Source organism: Mustela erminea, chromosome 17 (assembly GCF_009829155.1).
Source record: "Mustela erminea isolate mMusErm1 chromosome 17, mMusErm1.Pri, whole genome shotgun sequence".
Taxonomy (NCBI): Eukaryota; Metazoa; Chordata; class Mammalia; order Carnivora; family Mustelidae; genus Mustela; species Mustela erminea.
In genome coordinates, this window is record NC_045630.1 from 43,068,641 (window position 1) to 43,091,807 (window position 23,167).

At 38.9% G+C, this 23,167-nt stretch overlaps 1 protein-coding gene across 8 annotated transcripts in view; it reads left to right on the top strand.

Moving 5' to 3' along the window:
• Positions 1-23,167, top strand: part of PPP1R12B (protein phosphatase 1 regulatory subunit 12B) — a 222,056-nt gene that overhangs the window by 45,628 nt on the left and 153,261 nt on the right. For all 8 annotated transcript variants that reach the window (XM_032318432.1, XM_032318433.1, XM_032318430.1 and 5 more), the window contains exons 2-3: positions 9,286-9,416; positions 16,100-16,218. In XM_032318432.1, the coding sequence (XP_032174323.1) occupies positions 9,286-9,416; positions 16,100-16,218 (250 nt within the window). The remainder of the gene's footprint in view (positions 1-9,285; positions 9,417-16,099; positions 16,219-23,167) is intronic.

The following is a 23,167-nucleotide window of genomic DNA, read 5'->3' on the forward strand; positions in this document are numbered from 1 at the left end:
AATTGGTAGGTAGAAACATTTAGGTGAACTGCATCTGTGACCTTAAGTAAGTCATTTAACTTTCTCGGGACTAGTTTCTCCATGTGTAACATAAAAAATCCTAGTGCTTATTGTGCCAGCTACCATGTTCTTTCCTTTGTTTGCATCTTTGTTGTAGCACACTTTTCCCAAGTGTGTAAAGATGAGTCAAGTCTGCTCTTTTGCTCAAGTCTGTGAAGACGAATCATCCCATTAGTGTGCTTCAGCTCTTATGTGCAGAGTTTGTAAGGAAATAACTTCAAGAAGGGCTTTCTTATTTCTATACAAGTGTCCGAGTAACTCAGCTGTGTACAGTCTTCTGACCTGAGAGGAATTCATACTTGGGATTTTTACATTATTACCAGGGCCTCCTGTATTGGTCCTCCAAGTCAGGATTATCAGTGAATTGTGACACAGCGATTTGGACATTGGAACTGTAAAAGTTCTGTTTGAAGAATAACCATGAGCTTAAAAAAAAAAATGGGCCCTTTATTCTTTCATCTTCTCAACTTTCTAAAAAGCTGCCTGGATCTAACAACAGGCATGTCAAATGTGTATAACCTTGTATGGCACAAAAGTTGCCAAAGTAATACCTGTAAGACAATTTAATAGGCTTTTCTTCATTTAAGTATATAAATGCATGGGGAATGGAGAAGACTGAAGGAAACATTATTTAAAGTGTTTGGGCCTGGGGCATTTAAAGGAGGCCTTAGTAGAATCCAGAATGAACACATTTTTGATATCTAAATATTATCAACCCTTAGTCTGATACTTGCTCTTAACTGAAGGAAAGTGTTTTCTGGTCCCAAATTATAAACGTTTACAGTCTTGCAGTTTATATGTCAGTTTACTGAGAATAAAACCTTAGTCAGTGTGACACTCCATGGAAAATTCTTTGCTTCTGCTTTATCTCTTGGCTATCTCTCCTGAAAGGCTACAACAAATCAGTGTCCAGAGCCTGTCTGATCACTGAGTACATAATCAGATAGAGTTCTCACCATCTGGGAGCCAAACTGTCTATGCCAGTGGGGTTGTGAGTCTTTCACCAGGGCTGACAGTTACTGGAGTCACCTGTCATGTTGGAGCAGAATGCTATTCTGATTTTCACTCGAGTAGTAGTTCTACTATATCATGATTGGAATAGGGAGACAGGTACTTGGAAGGAGTGACTCAAATGTTGGATCAGTCAATCTTAACTACCAAAATGTTAAAGCCTACTTGTAGTGATAATCTGCTGATGGTGAAGATTTCCAAATTTACTGATTCCTTTATCACATTTAATTTGCTGGCATTCATTCTTGTTCTGTACTGAGGCTACCTCATTCGAGCAGGGTGACTTTGAGCTTTGAAATGTTGGGTTTCACAGCAAACTCCTCAATCAGTCCTGCCCCCTAGTTTCAGTTTCAGTCCTCAGCCAGAGTACTTCCAGCAAAATACCTAGTGGGAGAACCATGGGCAGGTCTTTCAAGGCATTTGCTATTAGGGCTAACGACTAGAAAAAAAAGCCTCCGAAAATTTTCTGTTAAATGTAGTCGTCTTTCAAAAAAGTGGTATAATTAATGTTTTGACCATTTTAGATCTGGCAAAGAAAGGATGACTCATTGCTGTGATTTTCATGAATACCAAGGAATAAGGATGTGGCAGACTCTTCAGGGTCTGGTTTCCTGTTTTCTGCCAGCTGCATTTTCTATGGGGTTCAATAACAAATGACCAGAAACATGGTGGCTTAAAACAACAGAAATTTATTATTGCACAGTCTAGGTTGTATTACCTGAAGGCTAGAAGCCTGAAGCCCAGGTGTTGATAAGGCCGCACTCCTATAGGCTGCAGCGGAATGTTTATTCTTTGCCTCTTCAGATTCTGGTGACCGTCAGCATGCCTTGGCTTGTGGCTGTATCAACTCAGTCTCTGCCTCTGGGGTCACATTGCCTCCTCCTCTTTAGTCTGTTTCAAATCTCCCCCTGCCCCTCTCTCTTTCTCTCTCTCTTTTTTTTTTCTTTAAGATTTTATTTATTTATTTATTTGACAGACAGAGATCATAAGTAGGCAGAGAGTGAAGGGGGAGCAGGCTTCCCCGCTGAGCAGAGAGCCCGATGCGGGACTCGATCCCAGGACTCTGGGATCATGACCTGAGCCGAAGGCAGAGGCTTAACCACTGAGCCACCCAGGCGCCCCTCTTTCTCTCTTTTTTAAAGATTTATTTGCTTTGAGAGAGAGAGAGTGTGTGTGTGTGTGTGAGAGAGAGAGGGAAAGAGAGAGAGCAAAGGGAGGGGCAGAGGAAAAGGGAGAGAATCCTTGAGCACACTCCATGTGGGCTCAGTACCACAATCTGAGATCACAACCTAAGCCAAGACCAAGAGTCAGACACTTAACCAGAGATACCACCCAGGCACCCCCTGTCTATCTCTTATAATAATACTTATCATTGGAGTCAGGGCCCACTTTGATAATTCAAGATGATCTTGTCATCTCAACATCCTTAATTATATCTACAGAGACCTCTCTTCCAGGTAAGGTACATTCACAGGTTTCAGGGAGTAGGACACGGACATATCTTTTGGGGAGCCACCATTCAACACACTGCACCATTGAAAAGGAGACACATGGACAATACAAAATGGTTGGTAGGCAGCGATGTACAACATCCTTGACCTGGCCCTAGTCCATGAATGGATGTGCTGTATGATTTTGATGGAATCACCTTGGGGAGCCAGAGAGAAGTCTGGGTGATTCTAGATATCTGAGAATCAGCTGAATGAACAGAAAATGTGACTTTCTATGCATCTGGGCATTTATTCTTCCACTTAACAAATATCTAATGAGGGCCTCTTCTGTGCCAAGTGCTGCTCTGGGTGTTTGTGATACATCAGTGGACAAGTAGCCCTTGTGGAATTTATATTCTAGCTTTGGTAAGAATGACTTGAAATACTCATATAGCTGATTCAGAAATGCACTGCTTGCCTGATTAATGTTTGTGTGAAAGAAATTATGCTCTTTGTCTTATCTCTAATCATTTAGAGTTTCCAGCATAAAGTTGAAATTATATAATTTGGGGGGTTATATAAATTTCAAATTATATACCTTATATGTAAATTATTATTATTATTTTTATTATTAATGAATTATATAAATTTTGGGAGGTTGAGGACAAAATAGTGAAATGGATAGAATGGGGATATATTACAAACGTCATCATCTCCCAACATGTTTGTCAGCATGATTTGTTGAAATCAAGCAAGTGTGAGCTGAAAAGTCCAAACACACAGGTGGTATGCTGCATAAAGCCCAGCTTCTAAGTGTCATCTGGTCTGGCATCTGGAGCTGGGTTTTGTGGGGAAAAGAGTTGTTCTGGGGCAAAGGCAGGTAGTTTTAGCAGTATTCTGAGACACGAGAGCAAGGTCAGCTCTTCGAGCCAGCAGCACTTGGTGGTGGCGACAGTTGCAGGCTATTTTGGGAATGGAGGAGGCTTTGTTTTGTAAGGCTTTCTCTGCACTCCCAGATTTAACTCTGGCACTGATCAGCCATCAGCCACTTTTGTCTTTGATATAGAGAGAGCAGTATTAGGTACAGCAGAGAGATCATAGTGCTCTTTTATCATTTTATTGGTAAAATCAAGTGTTTTTCCTTGGAGATAACTTATCACCGCCAAGGAAATGGGACATGCTGATTTTAGGAAGCTTTAAATTATTACCTGGCAATTTTTCTAATATTTCTCTGGACCAATAAATAATATCTCCTTTTGTTAAGGAGCTTAGGACTACTTGTTATTTTAGTAATGTTCTGTGTGTCCTTAGGAATGAAAAGCAGAAGGAAATGACATAAGCCACAGCAGAAGGAATAGGGTTAAATGGCAAAGAATATTCCCACTGATGTCATAAGTAACATCATAAACGTCTTTACCATCCTTGGCTTACTCAAGGGAAGGAAAGACTCATCTATCTGGAAGGTTCATTATGGCGCCATGTAGAGGACATCATGTTGGAGTCCGTGCCCCGGACAAGGTTTGATAGATGGACAGATCTGCTCATCCACCGTGCTTCGTTGTGGATGAGTCAGCAGCACGAGCTGCAGACAGAGTGGGCAGAAGGGCATCTAAATTTAGTCATTATTCACTCGAGAAGGTTTTCAGTGACTATTTGTCTCTCCTTCATGGCTTTAGTCATATTCCTTCTTCTGGAGATAGAAACAAAAAGAATGGAGAATGGTCAGTCCAAGATATTTCATGAGCACAACTTTGTTGATTGTATCCAAGGACGATTCTCTTTCAGTTGAACAATCATACACACTATTTATTCACACAGCTTCTGAATTTAGGAACCTAAATTCAGGTTTAGATTCCTAAACCTAAGGGGCAGAATCTTGGACACTAGAGAAGGAATTTTTTGAAATCAGACTTAATAAACAAGCTCTAAAATCTTGATAGTTCAAAGACATTTTTTAAACCAAACTGCCTTCCTCCTATAAGATCTGGGAGGTGGGGGAGGGCAGTGGTGGGTGAAGACTTAGTACATTTTGTGCTTTTTCCTGGGGAAGTTGCTTGCTATTTGTTAAACTGGTGGCTTAAAAACAACAATGCCAGGGTTTAGCTCCTTGAATCCTCACAGAATCCTATGAGGCAGGTGGTGTTCTCATGCTGTAGTTGGGGACAGTGAGGGCTCCTGGGTGGCTCAGTCGGTTAAGAATCTGCCTTCAGCTCAGCTCAAGATCCCAGGGTCCTGGGATGGAGCCCTGCATTGGGCTCCCTGCTCAGTGGGGAGTCTGCTTCTCCCTCTCCCCCTGGCTTATGCTGTCTCTGTCTCTCTCTCTCTCTCAAATAAATAAATAAAATCTTTAAAAAAAAAAATGAGTACACTGATCCTCAAGTTACAAACTTCACTCCAGGTTACACATACTGGCAGAACTGGTATGCAACCCCGGATCGGTCTGACTTCAAAGCTGATGTTTTTAACAATATAATGTTCTTCACTTTGTGGAGGGCATGGGGACTAATTTAACTGTTGACCTACTTTATTTTCTCTGAGATGATTCTTTGGAGACTGATGATCTGCCAAAGTACATTGCAGATTAGGCTAGCTTTTTGTTGTTGTCTTCTCCAACATCCTCACAATGTCTAAAAATACTAAAAATACTGTACAAGAATTTGAGATTCAAAGATAAAAATGTCACAAAACTGAAAAGGAAGAGAACTGAAGTGGTGATAGGGTGAAGGAGATTAAGAAAAGGAAGGGAGAGAAGTAAGGGGGACGGAAGAAGTTTTCTCCTGTTTGATACCTGGACTCACTAGGCTTATTTTAAGCCCTCCGGGATTTGGCTGCTCTCATCTTCAAGGGACAAAGAATGATCTTGAAAACCTTGGCTTCCAAAAGTCTGCCGGGTGGTGGCATGGATATTGGAGCCAAGTTTTTAGATTGATGAGCCAAAGAAATTTTGCAACCGAGCAGGAAGCAGTTGACCCAGCTGCTTAACACAGGTTAAGATGGCACATCTGATCTTCATGATACAGGAGTTTATTATTACATGAGCAAAGCATTTTCTTCTCCTTAGACTTTAGTGCCTTTTTGAAAAGTATTCCCTTCCATCCTTTCACTTGAAAGTCTTTACTAACAGTTTTTAGCAAGGTGCTCTGCAATAAGTTGGCCAAATCTTACCTTATGGGGCTTACAGACTGGCAGACATTCAATATATCTGAAATTTTGTGAGAATAATAGCTATGGAATATTTTATGTGGTAAAGAAGTAAAGAGTAAGTGAGGAATGCTTGTAGAAATTGATAAGCCTAAGAGAACGTTGTAGAAGAAATGTAATTTTGGGAGCTGCTTGTTGAAAAAGAGACCAATATGAATTTTGGCAATAAGAGTCATCTGGCTTCCAAAGGTCAGGTTAGAGGAATATGTTATATTGCATCAAATCAAATCTAGGCTGATATGTTAGCTAATCCCAGTATTTGTAAAAAGAGTATCACATGGTTTGGGAAAAATGAACAAAGATGCTTTTTGTAACCAGGGTTACCTAATTAAATTTTCATCCAAATTGAATCAGTCTTTGTTCATGCATGCCCCTGCTTCTAGGTAGGGTTGATGTGAGGTTTATCTCTGTAGATAACTTAAGTTCCTTTAAGTTCTCTGAGTAAGATATGTATTACTTAAGCCCCATAGACAAATAAACTTGGAAAGAAGACTATTTTACAGAGAATTGTAATGTACAGACAATTGTGGATACTTTTCTTAACTATTATACTAAAAGTCCAGCAAGTAGGAGTTTCTTAAATATTAGTTGCTGTGCAGAATCTGAAACCATGTCGGTGGGTTTTTCTTACTTTGTGACATCAAAATTGAGTGGTCTGACTTACACTTTTTTTTTTAAGATTTTATTTATTTATTTATTTATTTATTTTTAAAGATTTTATTTATTTATTTGACAGACAGATCACAAGTAGGCAGAGAGGCAGGCAGAGAGAGACAGTAGGAGGAAGCAGGCTCCCTGCTGAGCAGAGAGCCCGATGCGGGACTCGATCCCAGGACTCTGAGATCATGACCTGAGCCGAAGGCAGCGGCTTAACCCACTGAGCCACCCAGGCGCCCAAGATTTTATTTATTTATTTGACAGACAGAGATCACAAGTAGGCAGAGAGGCAGGCGGGGGTGGGGGGGTGGGGGAAGCAGGCTCCCCACTGAGCCGAGAGCCCGATATGGGGCTCCATCCTAGGACCCTGGGATCATGACCTGAGCCAAAGACAGAGGCTTAACCCACTGAATCTTTTATCCATGTATGATTATCTAATACCATGTATTTCATTAGGACTTGGAAAATAAGGGTTCATTGCGCTATGCAGATTTTCCAAATGTTAATGCATTTTCTTATATGCTTGTATATATTCCGAATGATCTCATCAGAAAAGTATTAGGAAGCTGTCAAACTCGTGGGAGTGGTGTGTTTCCCAAAATTCCAAGTTTTTTTGGATGGTCAAATTTTATCACTGGCAATAAATGCTATTTATTTTCTTTGAAGTGACAGGCTCACCTTGTTCATTTTCAAGTCTTAAACCATAATTTGCACATCAGTTGTTCTTTTGAGTAAAAATAGCATTCCATGAAAAAGTGGCTTTTTCATCTCACAATAGATGCACAAGTGCTTCTTTCTCTCTTCCTTCCTTCCTTTCTTCCTTCCTTGCTTCCTTCCTTTCTTTCTAAAAGATTCTATTTTTTATTTGACAGAGAGAGACACAGGAAGAGGGGGAACACAAGTAGGGGGAGTGAGAGAGGGAGAAGCAAGCTTCCCACTGAGCTAGGAGCCCGATTCAGGGCTCGATCCAGGGTCCTGGGATCATGAACTGAGCCGAAGGCAAATGCTCAGTGACTGAGGCACCCAGATATCCCACAAGTGCTTTTTTCTTGGAGGCAACCATCATGCTTTGGGATGCAGCAGAAGTGCTTTATGTGTACCTCCTATGTCACACAAATATTTAAAAGACTTATAGCCAAGGATTGAGATTTAATAAAATTGATAATATTTTACTGCTTCCCCAAGGTTATTCTTTTTTTTTTAAGATTTTATTTATGTATTGGAGGGAGGGAGAGAGAGAGAGAGAGAAAGTGAGAGAGACAGAGAGAGAGCATGAGCAGGGGGGAGGGGCAGAGGGAGAGGGAGAAGCAGACTCCCCACTGAGCAGGGAGCCCGAAGTAGGGCTCAATCCCAGGACCCTGTGATAATGACCTGAGCCGAAGGCAAACACTTAACCAACTGAGGGACCCAGCTGGTCCCATCAAGGTCATTCTTAAATGAAACTTTTGTTTTAAACTGTGAGTGCGTGATAGGGAAGAATACAGTGAGTACTAGTATCCTTTGATGGTACTGCCTTGATTCATATTAAGGCACCAGTAGTTTTACCCATAATACCTTTTGTATCCTTAGTGTAAATGTCAGCACAGTGAAAAGGGCAAATAATGTCTTAATATTGTTATAGAAAAATCATTTTGATCTGATAATAGCTTCTCAGCTGGAGTTTTAACTCCCACCACACATCCACCCAACCCCCACGGAGAGGATTTAAAGACAGTTTTTTTTTTTTTTTTAAAGGAGTCTCGGGGCACCTGGGTGGCTCAGTGGGTTAAAAGCCTCTGCCTTCGTCTCAGGTCGTGATCCCAGAGTCCTGGGATCTCTGCCTACTTATGATCTCTGTCTGTTAAGTAAATAAATAAAATTTAAAAAAAAAAAAAAAGGATTCTCATTTGTTTCTAGGTCCTGAATTATTCCAGCTGTTTTAGAACCATCAAAGTCTTGATAATGACTGCCTTTATCAATGTGGACATTTTACCTCCTCCTTTTTGTTCTATAGATAAGTTAAGACAGCCTTTTGGTCTGCAGATCTCATTGCTATTTGCTATTGGTTCATTTAGGCTTATGGTAGGTCTAAAGTTTGTATTCAAAGAGCTCCTCTGCTTTCTCCTAATTGTTGCTGTGAGATGGGCAGCTGAGGATCCTTAACCATCCATAACGACAAGACACATGGACTTTGCCATATTGTTTGGAGCCATTCAAAAAATACATGAAAAGAAAGTACATTTCTTCACGTTGAAATGATCACCTCATCCTTCCTCACCAAAGTGGGGATCGTGCGGCAACCCTAGAATCTTAAACTATAGCTTCCTACCAAGAAAATTGCATTTGATTCTGTGTGACTGTTTTATTTTGAAATTAATAAACAGATTAGTGGTTTCTAGCATGTCCTTTTTTATATTATGATGATGAAACAGCTCATCCATTTATAGTACTCTGGAAATCACTTCATAATTAATCCTAATAGTACTGTAAATAAAATTAAGTATTGTTCTACCTATTTCACAGCTGAGGGTTTTTTAAAAAAATACTTATTTATTTATTAGAGAGTGTGTTCATGTGCACCCATGAGTGAGAGGGAGGGAGAGAGAGAATCTCCAGGAGACTCCCCACTGAGCACGGAGCCTGATGCGGGGTTTGATCCCATGACCCCAAGACTATGACCTGAGCCAAAACCAAGAGTTGGACACTCAAACAACTGAGCCACCCAGGCATCCCTACAGCTGAGATATTGAGGCACCCAGACAATTCAGGGGTTTGCATAAATTCACAAAGCTTAGAAGTCATCCTCTGGACACTTTTGTCAGCATGCAAGAAATAGACATTAATGTGCTATTACAGCTGCCATGTTGTCAGTACCCAGAGCGGTGTCTGGCACATAGTAGAACTCAGTAAGTACTTGTTGAGTCAATGAATGGATTTTTCTTTTCAGGCCTGTATTGATGAAAATTTGGACATGGTGAAGTTTCTGGTGGAGAACAGGGCCAATGTAAACCAGCAGGACAACGAGGGCTGGACACCTCTTCATGCAGCAGCTTCCTGTGGCTATCTCAACATAGCAGAGTGAGTCTCTGTTTGGGCTTGGATTATTTGTAGGAATAGCCTTCATTTATCTTCTGCTCTTAAAAACTTGAATTCATAAATAGTTATAATTTATATTACAAATTATAAAAGTGGGAGGTTGAATAATTTTTAAGAAATAATTGATACTGTGTTTTTATAACCTGCTAAATCCACAATTTGTTTTTCGTTTTTTGGGTTTTTTTAAGCTTTATTTATTTATTTTAGAAAGAAAGAAAGAAAGTGCAAATCAGGGGAGGGACAGAGGGAGAGAATATTCAGGTGGACTCCCCACTGAGCGCAGAGCCCAACATGGGGCTCCATCTCATGACCCATGAGATCATGACCAGAACCAAAACCAGGAGTCATCTGCTTAACCAGCTGACCAACCAAGTGCCCCAAATCCACAGTTTTGTAGTTGAAAATTTTTGTTTCTATTCTCCAGTAATTCATATTTGCTGAGCTATTAGGAGGTGGCTTCTGTTGAACTCTCTGGGTCACAAATATGTAGGCAGGCCTAGAGATTTTTTCTGGACTTCTTTGTAAACTTGTTTTATTGTTTAAGAAAAAAAAAATCAGTGCTCAGTACAAATGAAGGTAGAGAATTCCTGCATACTGATCACAATACCCATACAGTTAATAGCATAAGAATGAGCCTAAACATGGAACAAAGGAAGCTAGTAGGGTTTGGCATGTGTTCTCCACATTAGTGGAATGGGTGTGTTTATTAAGAAACATAGGTAGCTCCTGACCTCCATGACAACCAGTTGTCCCTGTTTTGGGCAGAAGAATCCTGGCCACATCATGTCTGGTATGAAGGAATGAAGATTATTGTTATTTTTATATCACTTATTTATTTTAAAATTTTAATTAATTTATTTTTTTTAAGGATTTCACTTACTTTGAGAGAGAGAATACACATGCAAGTAGGAGGAGGGACAGAGGCAGAGGCAAAGGGAGAGAGAGAATCTCAAGCAGGTTCTATACTGAGCATGGAGCCCAACGAGGGGCTCAGTCTCACTATGCTGAGATCAGGACCTGAGCTGAAATCAGGTGCTGGCCACTTAACCAAGTGAACCACCCAGACACCTCTGTTTATTTCTTTTTACATAATCTCTACTTTCAGATGGGATTTAAACTCACAACCCAAAGATCAAGAGTCATTTGCTCCACCAACTGAGCTAGCCAAACACCCTTGAAGGTTTGGTTTTTTTTTTTTAAGATTTATTTATTTATTCTTATAGAGCAAGAGATAGAGCAAGAGTGAGTGTGCCTGTGAGTTGGTGGAGGGACAGAGGGAGAGAATCTCAAGAAGACTCCCTGCTGAGTTGCAGCACCTTTTGGGGTAGGGGGGAGGCTTGATCTCATGATCCTGAGATCATACCCTGAGCAGAAACTAAAATCAGACACTGAACCTGCTGAGCCACTCAGGCACATCTGAAAGGTTTTTTTTTGTTTTTTTTGTTGTTGTTGTTGTTGTTGTTTTTATTTTTATTTATTTATCAGAGAGAGGGAGAGAGCGAGCACAGGCAGGCAGAGAAGCAGCAGAGGCAGAGGGAGAAGCAGGCTCCCCGCTGAGCAAGGAGCCCGATGTGGGACTCGATCCCAGGACGCTGGGATCATGACCTGAGCCGAAGACAGCTGCTTAACCAACTGAGCCACCCAGGCATCCCGTTTTTTTTTTTTTTTTTTAAATAGGAAAGAGGCTGGGGCGCCTGGGTGGCTCAGTGGGTTAAAGCCTCTGCCTTCGGCTCAGGTCATGATCCCAGAGTCTTGGGATCGAGCCCTGCATCAGGCTCTCTGCTCCCCAGGGAGCCTGCTTCCTCCTCTCTCTCTCTGTCTGCCTCTCTGCCTACTTGTGATCCCTGTCTGTCAAATAAATAAATAAAATATTTTAAAAAATAAATAAATAATAAATAAATAGGAAAGAGGCTTAGCAGTTGAAACATCTTTAAAATGAGACAGTTGAGTGTATTCTAGATAAGAGTAGATTTAGGTTGATAAGGTAAATTCACTAAATAAAATCATGATATTCTGTGATCCTTTGCAAATCAGATGCTTGTTTTAAGGCACTTTTCCATGTAATTAGAGCTCTATTATATTTCTCTTACCCAGCAAACAGCAGGGAGGATTCTGTTGGCAGCTCTGTGGAGGCCTGGAAATGGCTTCCCACACAATCTGATTTGCCCAGGTTTCCTGGGGGAGAGCCTGTGTCTCAGTTTTGCTTTTGAGTCGGGGATGCTCAGTGGGAGAAGTTAAACAATGGGAGAGTCAGAGCCAGAGAAACACTAGGCAGCAGTGCTGGTGTTTGGGCTGCTTGTTCTAAAAAGTGGACAACGGGACTGGTCCCAAAGCCAACAGAAACGAACAATGCCGTTTTCTTTAGTCTCTGTTCTTCTCCCTGTTCTAATTTAGTAAAAATCAGTCATCTCTTCATCCCATAGGCTGCCCTCTTTTCAGAGTCTCATAGGAAAGGCTCTGATTCTTACTCAGCCTTACCACTAATGCCAGCATTCTGATGTCTAAGAGTTATGGTGGCTTCCTCATAGATATTGTTTTTTACTTTAAAAAATTTATTTAAGAAACAGTTATAGAACATTCCAGCACCTCATTTTTAATATTTTATTATTTGTTCAGGTAGCTTGTTGGTGATTTTTAAGTTACCGAATCTCATTACATTCAAGAATTCCACTTTTTTCTGTTGGAAGGTAACAAGCAGAGCTCATGCTTGGAATTAGGATCACTTGTGTTGGCATTGTCCATGGGGTCTCTTTCTTTCACTTCTTTTTGTGAAGCTGAGTACAGAGAATGATTGTAAATGCTTTTTTACAGTGATTTCTTTAATTCTTCTCTCTGGATGAACACGATTCCTTTGGAGATAAGCTCAAAATTTAACAGTCTCCTGCCCAAATAAATATTACCTTGAGTGAAAGGAATTGGTAAGAGTTACTATTTCCTCATATAAATTATTACTCATTAGACATATCAAAGTCTGATCAGGAGAGTGATGATCTAGACTAGACTGTATTGTATACATGGGGTGATGGTTAGGGATGGCCTTCTTTAATTTATCTTTCATTATGCATATCATTATTAGACAGGTTTTGACCTTGTCATTATTTACTTATTTGTGATTTTTTTCTGTACAATGGAAAAGAACGCCACTGTTTATGTAATTCATTTTGGTTGCTTTACCTTAGGGCCTATGAACAATGTTTTAGATAAGATTAGCCCTTGGTCATTTTTTCTTTCTTTCTTTCTTTCTTTCTTTTTTTAATCTTAAAGATCTTAAGTTTTATACCCTTATGCTCTGAATCATAGGAATTCTAAATTTCAAGGGAGTGGAAACAAACAAAAGGCAAACTAGCTTTCCAGGAAGAACCTAAGGGGCACCTGGGTGGCTCAGTTGGTTAAGCCTTTGCCTTTGGCTCAGGTCATAATCCTGGGGTCCTGGGATTGAGCCCTGTGTTAGGCTTACTGCTCAGCAGTGAGTCTGCTTATCCCTCTCCCTCTGGCTCCCTCGACCCTGCTCATGCTCTCTCTCACTCTCGCTCTCTCTCAAATAAATAAATAAAATCTTAAAAAAAAAAAGAAAGAAAGAAAGAAATGCATTCTGTTTCATGTTCCATTACCTTTTTGTCTCATATTTGAACTCAGTATGGTATATTTTTAAAAAGAGGTTTAGAGGCTGTTATTTTTCTCATTTTAATTTGAGTTCAGGCTTATTGTTAGTTAGCTGGATGTTTTATATTTTTGTTACCAATGACTGTTTAACTTAGAAGCAACAGATAGAGCCAAGGGCACAGCATTTAGTTTGACTTTATAGTTTATTAGGACGTTAATTTATTCTGAGTTTTAAAATACATTAAATTTTCTTTCTTCCTCCTTTAGATAGTAGTAAAAATATCCTATATCAATTGTGAGTTAGGAAGACACTAGAAGGGCTTTATTTTCTAAGGGCGTATTTATTGAGCTCATGGGTATTTCTGAGCCTCTGGATAACTATAAAGATTCTCATGGGTAAAGTAAATATTACTTTATAGATTGATATTTATTATTTCTCAAGTAAACGTGGGAAACTAAACAGGTTTTTACTTCTTTTTTTCCTAAAAATGGTCTAGAAAGATAGCTTTGATTAACCATAATCTCTGATTCATGGTGAGCCAGATTGTTTTCTAGAAATGAGTCTTCATGATCATGAGCGTAAGAGCATGTCAGAAAAGGGGAAAAACAGGGGCCGTTATACAGTGCCTGATCTAGTAAGGGATGGAGTAGATGTCAGAGCAGAGTGGTTAAGATGTTTCATTTATTTCAGGTCATGTTTATATAGTGCTGAGATAGTAGAGATGCTATCAGAATGTCATAGCAATGATACTAGTAAGGAAGATACAGTTCTTGCCCTCAACTAGCTTTCAGCCTGATTGGACAGTTGGGTCAATAGTGTCTTGGCAGAGGTCCAGAATTGGTGATGCGGAGGACTGTGGGGGGAGGGCGGAGTTAAAGGAAGGAGACAGAAAATTCAGTTGGTGAGAACAAGCAAAGGCTGCATGAAGGCAAAAACATTTCAAAATGGACATTGAAATACGGAATTTCTAGAAGGAAAAGGATAAGGGAGGGTGTTTCATCCCGTTGGAGGAAACTATTTGAGCTGTGGAAGAGAGCTGAGTGAGAGTGGGATGTTTGGGGGAACATCAAGTAGTTCAGTTTGATTGGAGTATAGGGTACAGCTCAATCCAAAAAGCATTTTTTTTTTTAAAGATTTTATTTATTTGACAGAGAGAACCAGCTAGAGAGGGAGCACAAGCAGGGAGAGTGGGAGAGGGAGAAGCAGACTTCCGCTGAGCAGGGAGCCTGATGCAGGGCTTGATCCCAGGACCCTGGGATCATAACCTCAGCCAAAGGCAGACACTTAACGACCGAGCCACCCAGGCAGGCACCCCATCCCAAAAAGCATTTACTGAGTGCTTACTCTGCAGATTATTTCTATTTTGATTTTTCAGGGTGGGGGAGGTGCAATTAAATGTTTCTTTGGCCTGAAGTTAAGGAACCAGAAGAGAGAAGCTATTGAATACGTGGAGATGAAGGAGTAATTGATGAACAGAGGACTGTTACTTGATAGAATTAAGAAAGCAGATACAGAGAATTAATCTTTGAATTGAAAAAAGTCTCATCCTCAGACTCTGAGGGAAGGACAGGGAGAGCTGAAAATTAGATGAATTGTGAGTGCTTTTGCACTTTATATATGCGCAATTAATCCAGAAATTCACATTTATTGAGGCTCTGTTATACCAGGTACTAGGCACTGAGAAAGCAAAAACACAATTTCAATATAGTCTTTGTTGATTCTCTTTTGCCAGCTCTTTGAATATAGCGACAATCTTGATTATCTTTTGAAAGTCTATGATATCTGAAATGTGGTGCCTTAAACATAGTAGGGGACCAATAAATGCTCACCGCTTTGTTGAAACTGATTTAAATAGTATTTCTTTCTCCCCTTTAAATACTCTGAGTATTTGGTAGAGTTCCCAGCATTACTGGGATTCTCACTGGCCCAAAAGCAACTTGATCTAGTGAACAGATGAACTAGACCTGAAGATGGGAGGCTGGGGCCACTACCTTTGTCGTTTGCCACTTTCTTGATTTTAGGAAAATAACATGTATGAGCCTCAACTTCCTGTGCTGATGGTACTCCCCATATTGTCTACTTCTTAAAATTGCCTGACACATTATGTAATTGTATGTGAAAGCACTTTGAAAATCAAAAAGGATCCATTTAGGATATTAAAATGATCAGACCTTTCTTCTTCAGGGTTGACTATTGTATTTCAATATAGAATCTAATTGAATTTAACTATTTCTTTCTTTCTTTCTTTTTTTTTTTTAAGATTTTATTTACTTATTTGACAGAGAGAGAGAGATGACAAGTAGGCAGGGAGGCAGGCAGAGAGAGGAGGAAGCAGGCTCTCCGCAGAGCAGAGGGCCCGATGCGGGGCTCAATCCCAGGACCCTGGGATCATGACCTGAACTGAATTAAGGCAGACGCTTTAACCCACTGAGCCACCCAGGCACCCCTAACTATTTATTTCTTAAGTAATTTAGTTTCCTCTTAGAGTGTAGAAGGTTTCATGTAGATGACTGGTTGAAGGGAAAGTTGTGTAGAGGCATAATTTAGGCAGATTCATGCACATTTTATTTCATTACTTTTCTGTTTTCATACCCAGCACTACTTAATATACTCTAATGCGACATTGAGAAAGTTTTTGTGAGAATTACTTCCTTATATATCTTCTGAGGGCTCTTACTGCCAATATTCAAGTGTATAAATCCTTTTGGGAATCTGTGTTTGTACCTCAGAGAGATGGTGGGTGAGTTTTTATGGCTGCATGTCTTCCTTAAAGTATTTAGAAAATCTCTTACTATCCAACAGGAGTGAGAGGGCGGAAGTTAGGAATATGAGTGTGAATGAAATCCTGCTTGTTGGTATTGCTCATCATGAAATAGAGAAGCTTCCAGTCCTAACTATTGAAGGCTAATGGAGTTAGAAAATAACAATGGCACATGTTATCTGGGACCACATTTAATACCCCAAAACAGTGGCCTTGCTCTGCATAGAAGACGATATGCACAAGTATAAATCAATATTAGACTGAACGAGATAATGTAGATCCTGGATCTTGTCTACGCAGGTATTTCATTAACCATGGAGCCAGTGTGGGTATTGTGAATAGTGAAGGTGAAGTCCCCTCGGACCTTGCAGAAGAGCCTGCCATGAAGGATCTTCTTCTGGAGCAAGTAAAGAAGCAAGGTAACCAGGAGAGACTCTAAAACATTGCTACTTAGAAAATAATCCATTTGCTGTGTAGAGTTTTTCGTTATCATATTATTAAAGGATTAGATCTATCTCCACAACAACATTGGGTATCCAACAACATTGGGTATCTTGACTATCAATCACCAAAATCACTTGTCCTCTTAATAACTCACGCAAGAATAGGCCAGATGTCAAAAGGATGACTGGTGATTCCTTGTTTTTGCCATATCCAAGGGTGTATATGCATTGAATAGTTGGGAGTGACCTGAGTATTCTTTGATAATATAAGTCAGACTGATGAGGAGCATGAAGTTTATCACTGTGTGGACATAATACTGGATTTTGCTACACATTGTGAAGTCTAAAGAAAGGATGATAGCTAGTGTAAATTGGAGTATTGGTCAAATTCTGTTGATGACTTTGTATCTTTTCTCTTGATGAGAACTAAAAGTGGTGCTGCTAAAAGTATTATAACCTCTGAAATGATCCTTAACCATACTGACCATGACAGTTATTCTGTAGTTTGTTATTTAGAAGAATAAACTCTATAAATACATTTTCAGAAGAATCCATATCAGAGAGTAAGTCAGGATCTTCCTGAAGTCTCTGGGTTCTTTTAATTGCAAATGGTAAGATGGCAAGGAGGACAGGTTTTTGGAAGTTTGCTAGAACCATCAAAAAACTTTGTGGACATGATTTGTGGTGATGTTTATTTAGTCTTTCTGTTAAACTAGTTTACCCACAGTCTGCACTTTATTCCAGAAAATTAAGCTCCAGTGGCCTTTCCTGATACGAACCTTTAGAATAGGCAGGCCAAGGCTGGCTACATCCATTTGTTCATATATTACTGAAAGCTGCGTTTGCACGACCACAGCAGAGTTGAACAGACAGAATGGCCCACAAAGCGGAAAATATTGAATATCTGGCTTTTTATGGAAAGTATGCCAGTGCCTTAAAATAATGATGTCCTAGTATAGTAAATACTTGTGTTTACTGCCTTCCTGTGTATAATTTTTGTGCCCTTTGAATTAAAGAACTTTATACTTAGTTTACCACTCAGTCCCACCCGGCCTTATGCTAAGATAGACATCACAATTTACAAAGACTTTTTTTTTTAAACAAACAGTTTTTTAAGATGGCTTTGATTTAGAAAACCAACTTTTCTTGTGTTTAAAAAAAATTATTTATTTGAGGGAGAGAAGGGGGAGGGCAGAGGGAGAGAATCTCAAATAGATTCCCCACTAAGTGCAGAGCCCCAGTGGGACTTGCTCTCATCATTCATGAGATCAGGACCTGAGCCTAAATCACCAGCCAGACGACTGACTGAGCCACTCAGGTGTTCCAAGAAACCAACTTTTCTATTTTGATTTCTGACTCTTCAGTTAAAGAATATGCTGGGTTGGAAGAGGTGTTCAAATGTATGCTTAACTTTGTAGCACTGTTCTCTGTGTGGAATTCTGGTATGTTCTAAATCAGATACCTCTTTCAATTAATCAAGAAGATATAAGTCATAAATACATATGTACCCAACTTTTGAACACTTAAATATATTAAACAAATACTGACAGATCTGAAGGGAAAAAATAGATGATAATATAGTAATAGAAGGGGACTTCAGTACACCCCTTGCAAACCGGATAGGTCATCTGAACAGAAAACCAACAAGGAAACATTGGACTTGAACTATACTCTAGACCCTATGGACCTAATAGACATATACAAAATATTCTAGCAATAACAAGAGGAAAACTGGGAAATTCACAAATATGTGGATATTAAACAATCTGCTACTAAACACCCTGTGGGTCAAAGAATAAATCAAAAGAAGAATTTTAAAATATCTTGAAACACACAAAAATGGAAACACAGCATGCTAAAACTTACAGAATGCAGCAAAAGTAGTTCTTAGAAGAAAGTTTATAGTGACATGCTTACATTAGGAAAAAAGAAGTATCTCAAATAAACAACTCACCTTTACATTTCAGAAGAATAGAAAAAGGAACAAACTAAGCCCAAAATTAACAGAAGGGAGGAAATAACAAAGATCAGAGCAGAAATAAATGTAACAGAGACCGGGACAAAAAAAGAAAAAAGATCAATGAAACTAAGAGCTGTTTTTTTTAAAAAAATAAATAAAATTGACAAACCTTCAGCTAGACTAAGAAGAAAAGAGAAGACTAAAACAAAACCAAATGAAAAGAGAGGCATTACAACTGATATCACAGAAATACAAAGCTTGGTAAGAGACTACTGTGAACAACTATATGCTGAACAACTATATGCCCACAAATTGGATAACCTAGACAAAATAGATAAATTCCCAGAAATTTACCACTTACCAAGACTGAATCAGGAAGAAATAGAAAATCTGAACAGACTGATAACAAATAAGGAGATTGAGTCAGTAATCAAACAATAAGACAAGCCCAGGACCGGATGGTTTCTTTGGTGAATTCTACCAAACATTTAAAGAATTAATACCATTCCTTTTCAAATTCTTTCAAACCAAGAGGAGAGAACACTCTCAAACTCATTTTATGAGGCCAGCATTACCCTGGTACCAAAGCCAGATAAGGACAGTATAAGAAAAGGAAACTATAGGCCAATATCCTTGCTGAATATAGGTACAAAAATTCACAACAAAATATTAGCAAACCAAATTCAGCAGCACAACAGAAAGATCAGACACTATGATCAAGTGGAGTTTATCTCTAAGATGCAAGGGTGGTTCCGCTACGTAAATCGATAAATATGATACACAGCATTAATAGAATGAAGGGTAAAAATTATCATCTCAACAGTTGCAGAAAAAGCATTTGACAAAAATGCGACAACCTTTCATGGTAAAGATTCTGAACAAATTGGATATAGAAGAAATTATCTCAACATAATAAAGTCCATATATGACAAGCCCACAGCTAACATCATACTCAATGGTGAAAGGTTGAAAGCTTTTCCTCTATGGTCAGGAATAAAACAAGGGTACCCACTCTCATCACTTCTCTTCAACATATTACTAGAAGTCCTAGCCAGAGTAGTCAAGCAAGATAAAGAAATAAAAGGCATGTAAATCAGAAAGGAAGAACTAAAATTTTGTTTGCAGATGATTATGATCTCAGATATAGAAAATCCTGAAGACTACCAAAAAGCTGTTAGCATCAAAAGCAATAAATTGGTTGGGAATAAATTTAACCAAGGAGGCAAAAGATCTGAAAAGAAAGAAATTGAAGAAGACACATATAAATGGAAATCCACCCATGTTCATGGATTGAAAGAATTAATATTGTTTAAATGTCCAAAGCCATCTATAGGTTCAGTGCAATCCCTATCATTTCAGAGGCATTTTTCACAGAAATAGAAAAAAAATCCTAAAATTTGTATGGAATCACAAAAGACCCCTAATTGCCAAAGCAATCCTGAAAAAGAACAAAGATGGAGGCATCATACTTCCTGATGATAAAACTATACTACCAGGCTATAGTAATCAAAATAGTGTGGTAACTGGCATAAAAATAGATACATAAACCAGTGGAACAGAACGGAGAGCCCAAAATTAAACCCTCATATACTAATGGTTAACTACTATTTGAGCAAGAGAGCCAAGAAGACTCAATAGGGAAGGGATAGTCTCTTCAATAAATGGTGCTGGGAAAACTGAATATAATCACATGCAGAAAAATGAAATGAGACCCCTATCTTAAAACACTCACAGAAATTAACTCAAATTGGAGTTAAGACTAATGCATATGACCTGAAGCTATAAAATGCAAATCATATGTTCGATAAATACAATACATATATGTTTGATAAAAAAAATGGGCATTTTTTCAAAGAAGATGTACAAATAGCCAACAGGTTCATGCAAAGATGTTCAGCATCACTAACCATCAGGGAAATGGAAATCAAAACCACTGGGAGAGATAACCTCATACCTGTTCAAATGGCTTTCATCAAAAAGAGAAGAAATAGTAAGTGTTGGCAAGGCTGTGGAGAAAAGGGAACTCTTGCACACAGTTGGTGTGAATGTAAATTGGTATAGCAACTATGGAAAACTGCATGGAATTTCCTCAAAAAATTAAAAATACTACTACTATATGACCCAACAGTCCCACTTAAAGGTATATATCCAAAGGCAATCGAACTAAAATCTCAAAGAGAGGGGTGCCTGGGTCGCTCGGTTGTTTATGCGGCTGACTCTTGATTTCAGCTCAGGTCATGATCTCAGGGTCCTGGGATTGAGCCCCACGTCAGTTTTCTTGCTCAGCAGGGAGTCTACTTGATTCCCTCTCCCTCTGCCCCTCCCCACTAAAATAAATAAATCTTAAAAAAAAAAAAATCTCAAAGAGATATCTGTATTCCTCTTTTCAATGCATCATTATTCACAATAGCCAAGATACGGAAGCAACCTAAGTGTCAGTCTATGGATGAATGGATATATATATATATATATATATATGAATATTATTCAGCCATGAGAAAAAAGAAAGAAGGAAATATTGCTATGTACAACAACGTGGGTGGACCTTGAGGGCATTATGCTAAATGAAGTAAGACAGAAAAAGAAACAAAGAGAGTAGAATGGTGGTTTCCAGGGGCCAGGGATGGGGATAAATGGGGAGATATTGGTCAAAGGGTACAGACTTCTGGTTATAAAATAAGTTCTGTGGATCTAATGTACAGCATGGTAACTTTAATTAACAGTATTATATTATGAACTTGAAAGTTGCTAAGTGATTTTAAGTGTTCCCAGCACAAAAAAGAAATAATTATGTGAGATGATATTGTTATTAGTTAACTTTATTGTAGTGATCATTCTGCAATATATAAGTATCAAAACAACATGAACAAATTTAGCTTACACAGTGTTTTATGTCTTTTGTATCTCAGTGATGCTGGGGGAAAAAAGAAATAAATTGCTTACCCTTTCACCCCATCTGTCTCTCCAAATCAGACAGATAATCCTTAGGGTAGTTCACAGGTTTTCATTTAGGAAGTTAGTTGGGAGTAGACCAAACTCAGATAAAGCCTGCTCATCCAAAGAACTCTTTGGATGGATATGTTTGTATTTGGGACATGCCATTTTTGGGGTAATTTTTTGGTATTTTTTTATTAACATATAATGTATCATTTGTTTCAGGGGCACAGGTCTCATCAGTCTTATATAATACATAGTGCTTGTTACAAAACATACCCTTCCCAATGTTCATTATCCAGTTACCCCATCCCCCTGACTCCCTACCCTCCAGCAACCCTGTTTGTTTCCTAAGAGTTTCTTATGATTTGTCTCCCTCTCTGATTTCATCTTTTTTCATTTTTTTCTCTCTTCCACTATGATCCTTTGCCTTGTTTCTTAAATTCCACATTTCAGTGAGATCATATGATAATTGTCTTTCTCTGATTGACTTATTTCACTTAGCATAATACCCTCTAGTTCCAGCCACATCATTGCAAATGACATAATTTCAATTTTTGATGGCTACATAATATTCCATTGTATATAGATACCAAATCTTTATCCACTCATCTGCCAGTGGACATCTGGGCTCTTTCCATAGTTTGGCCATTGTGGACATGGATGCTATAAACATTCGGGTGCACTTGCCCCTTCAGATCATTACATTTGTACCTTTGGGGTGAATACCCAGTAGTGCAAATACTGGGGCACAGGGTAGCTCTATTTTCAACTTTTTTGAGGAATCTCCATGCTATTTTCCAGAGTGGCTGCACCAGCTTGCATTCCCACCAACAGTGTAGAAGCGTTCCCCTTTTTCTGCATCCTTGCCAACATCTGTAGTTTCTAGACTTGTTAATTTTAGCCACTCTGATGGTGTGAGGTGGTATCTCATTGGGGTTCTGGTTTGTATTTCCCTAATACGGAGTGGTATTGAGCATTTTTTTCGTGTGTTTGTTGGCTACTTGGATGTTTTCTTTGCAGAAATGTCTGTTCCTGTCTTCTGCCCATTTCTTGATTGGATTATTTATTCTTTGGGTGTTGAGTTTGATAAGTTCTTTATAGATTTTTGATACTAGCCCTTTATCTGGTATGTCATTTGCAAATATCTTCTCCCATTCTGTCTTGTCTTTGGTTTTGTTGACTATTTCCTTTGCTGTGCAAAAGCGTTTTATCTTGATGAAGTCCCAGTAGTTCATTTTTGCCTTTGTTTTTCCCTTCCCTTTGGAGACGTGTTTATCAAGAAGTTGCTGCAGCCAAAGTCAAGGTGGTTGCTGCCTGTCTTCTCCTCAAGGATTTTGGTGGATTCCTGTTTTCACATTTAGATCTTTCATCCATTTTGAGTCTGTTTTTGTATACGGTATAAGGAAATGGTCCAGGTTCATACTTCTGCATGTGACTATCCAATTTTCCCAACACCATTTGTTGAAGAGATTGTCTTTTTTCCAGTGTATACTCTTTACTGCTTTGTCAAAGATCCATTTCTGGCCTCTTTATTCTGTTCCATTGATCTGTGTGTCTGTTTTTGGCCTGTACCATAGTGTCTTGATGATTACAACTTTGTAATAGAGTTTGAAGTCCAGAAGAGTGATGCCACCAGCTTTGGTTTTCTTTTTCAACATTCCTTTGGTTATTCGGGGTCTTTTCTGGTTCCATACAAATTTTAGGATTATTTGTTCCAGCTCTGTGAAAAAAGTTGATTGTATTTTGATAGGGATTGCGTTGAGTGTGTAGATTGCTTTTGGTGGCTTAGACATTTTAACAATATTTGTTTTTCCAATCCACGAGCTTAGAACATTTTTCCATTTCTTTGTGTCTTCCTCAGTTTCTTTCATGAGTATTCTATAGTTTTCTGAGTACAGATCCTTTGCCTCTTTGGTTAGGTTGATTCCTAGGTATCTGATGGTTTGAGTGCATTTGTTAATGAGATCAAGTCCTTAATTTCTCTTTCTTCTGTCTCACTGTTGGTGTATAGAAATGCAACTGATTTCT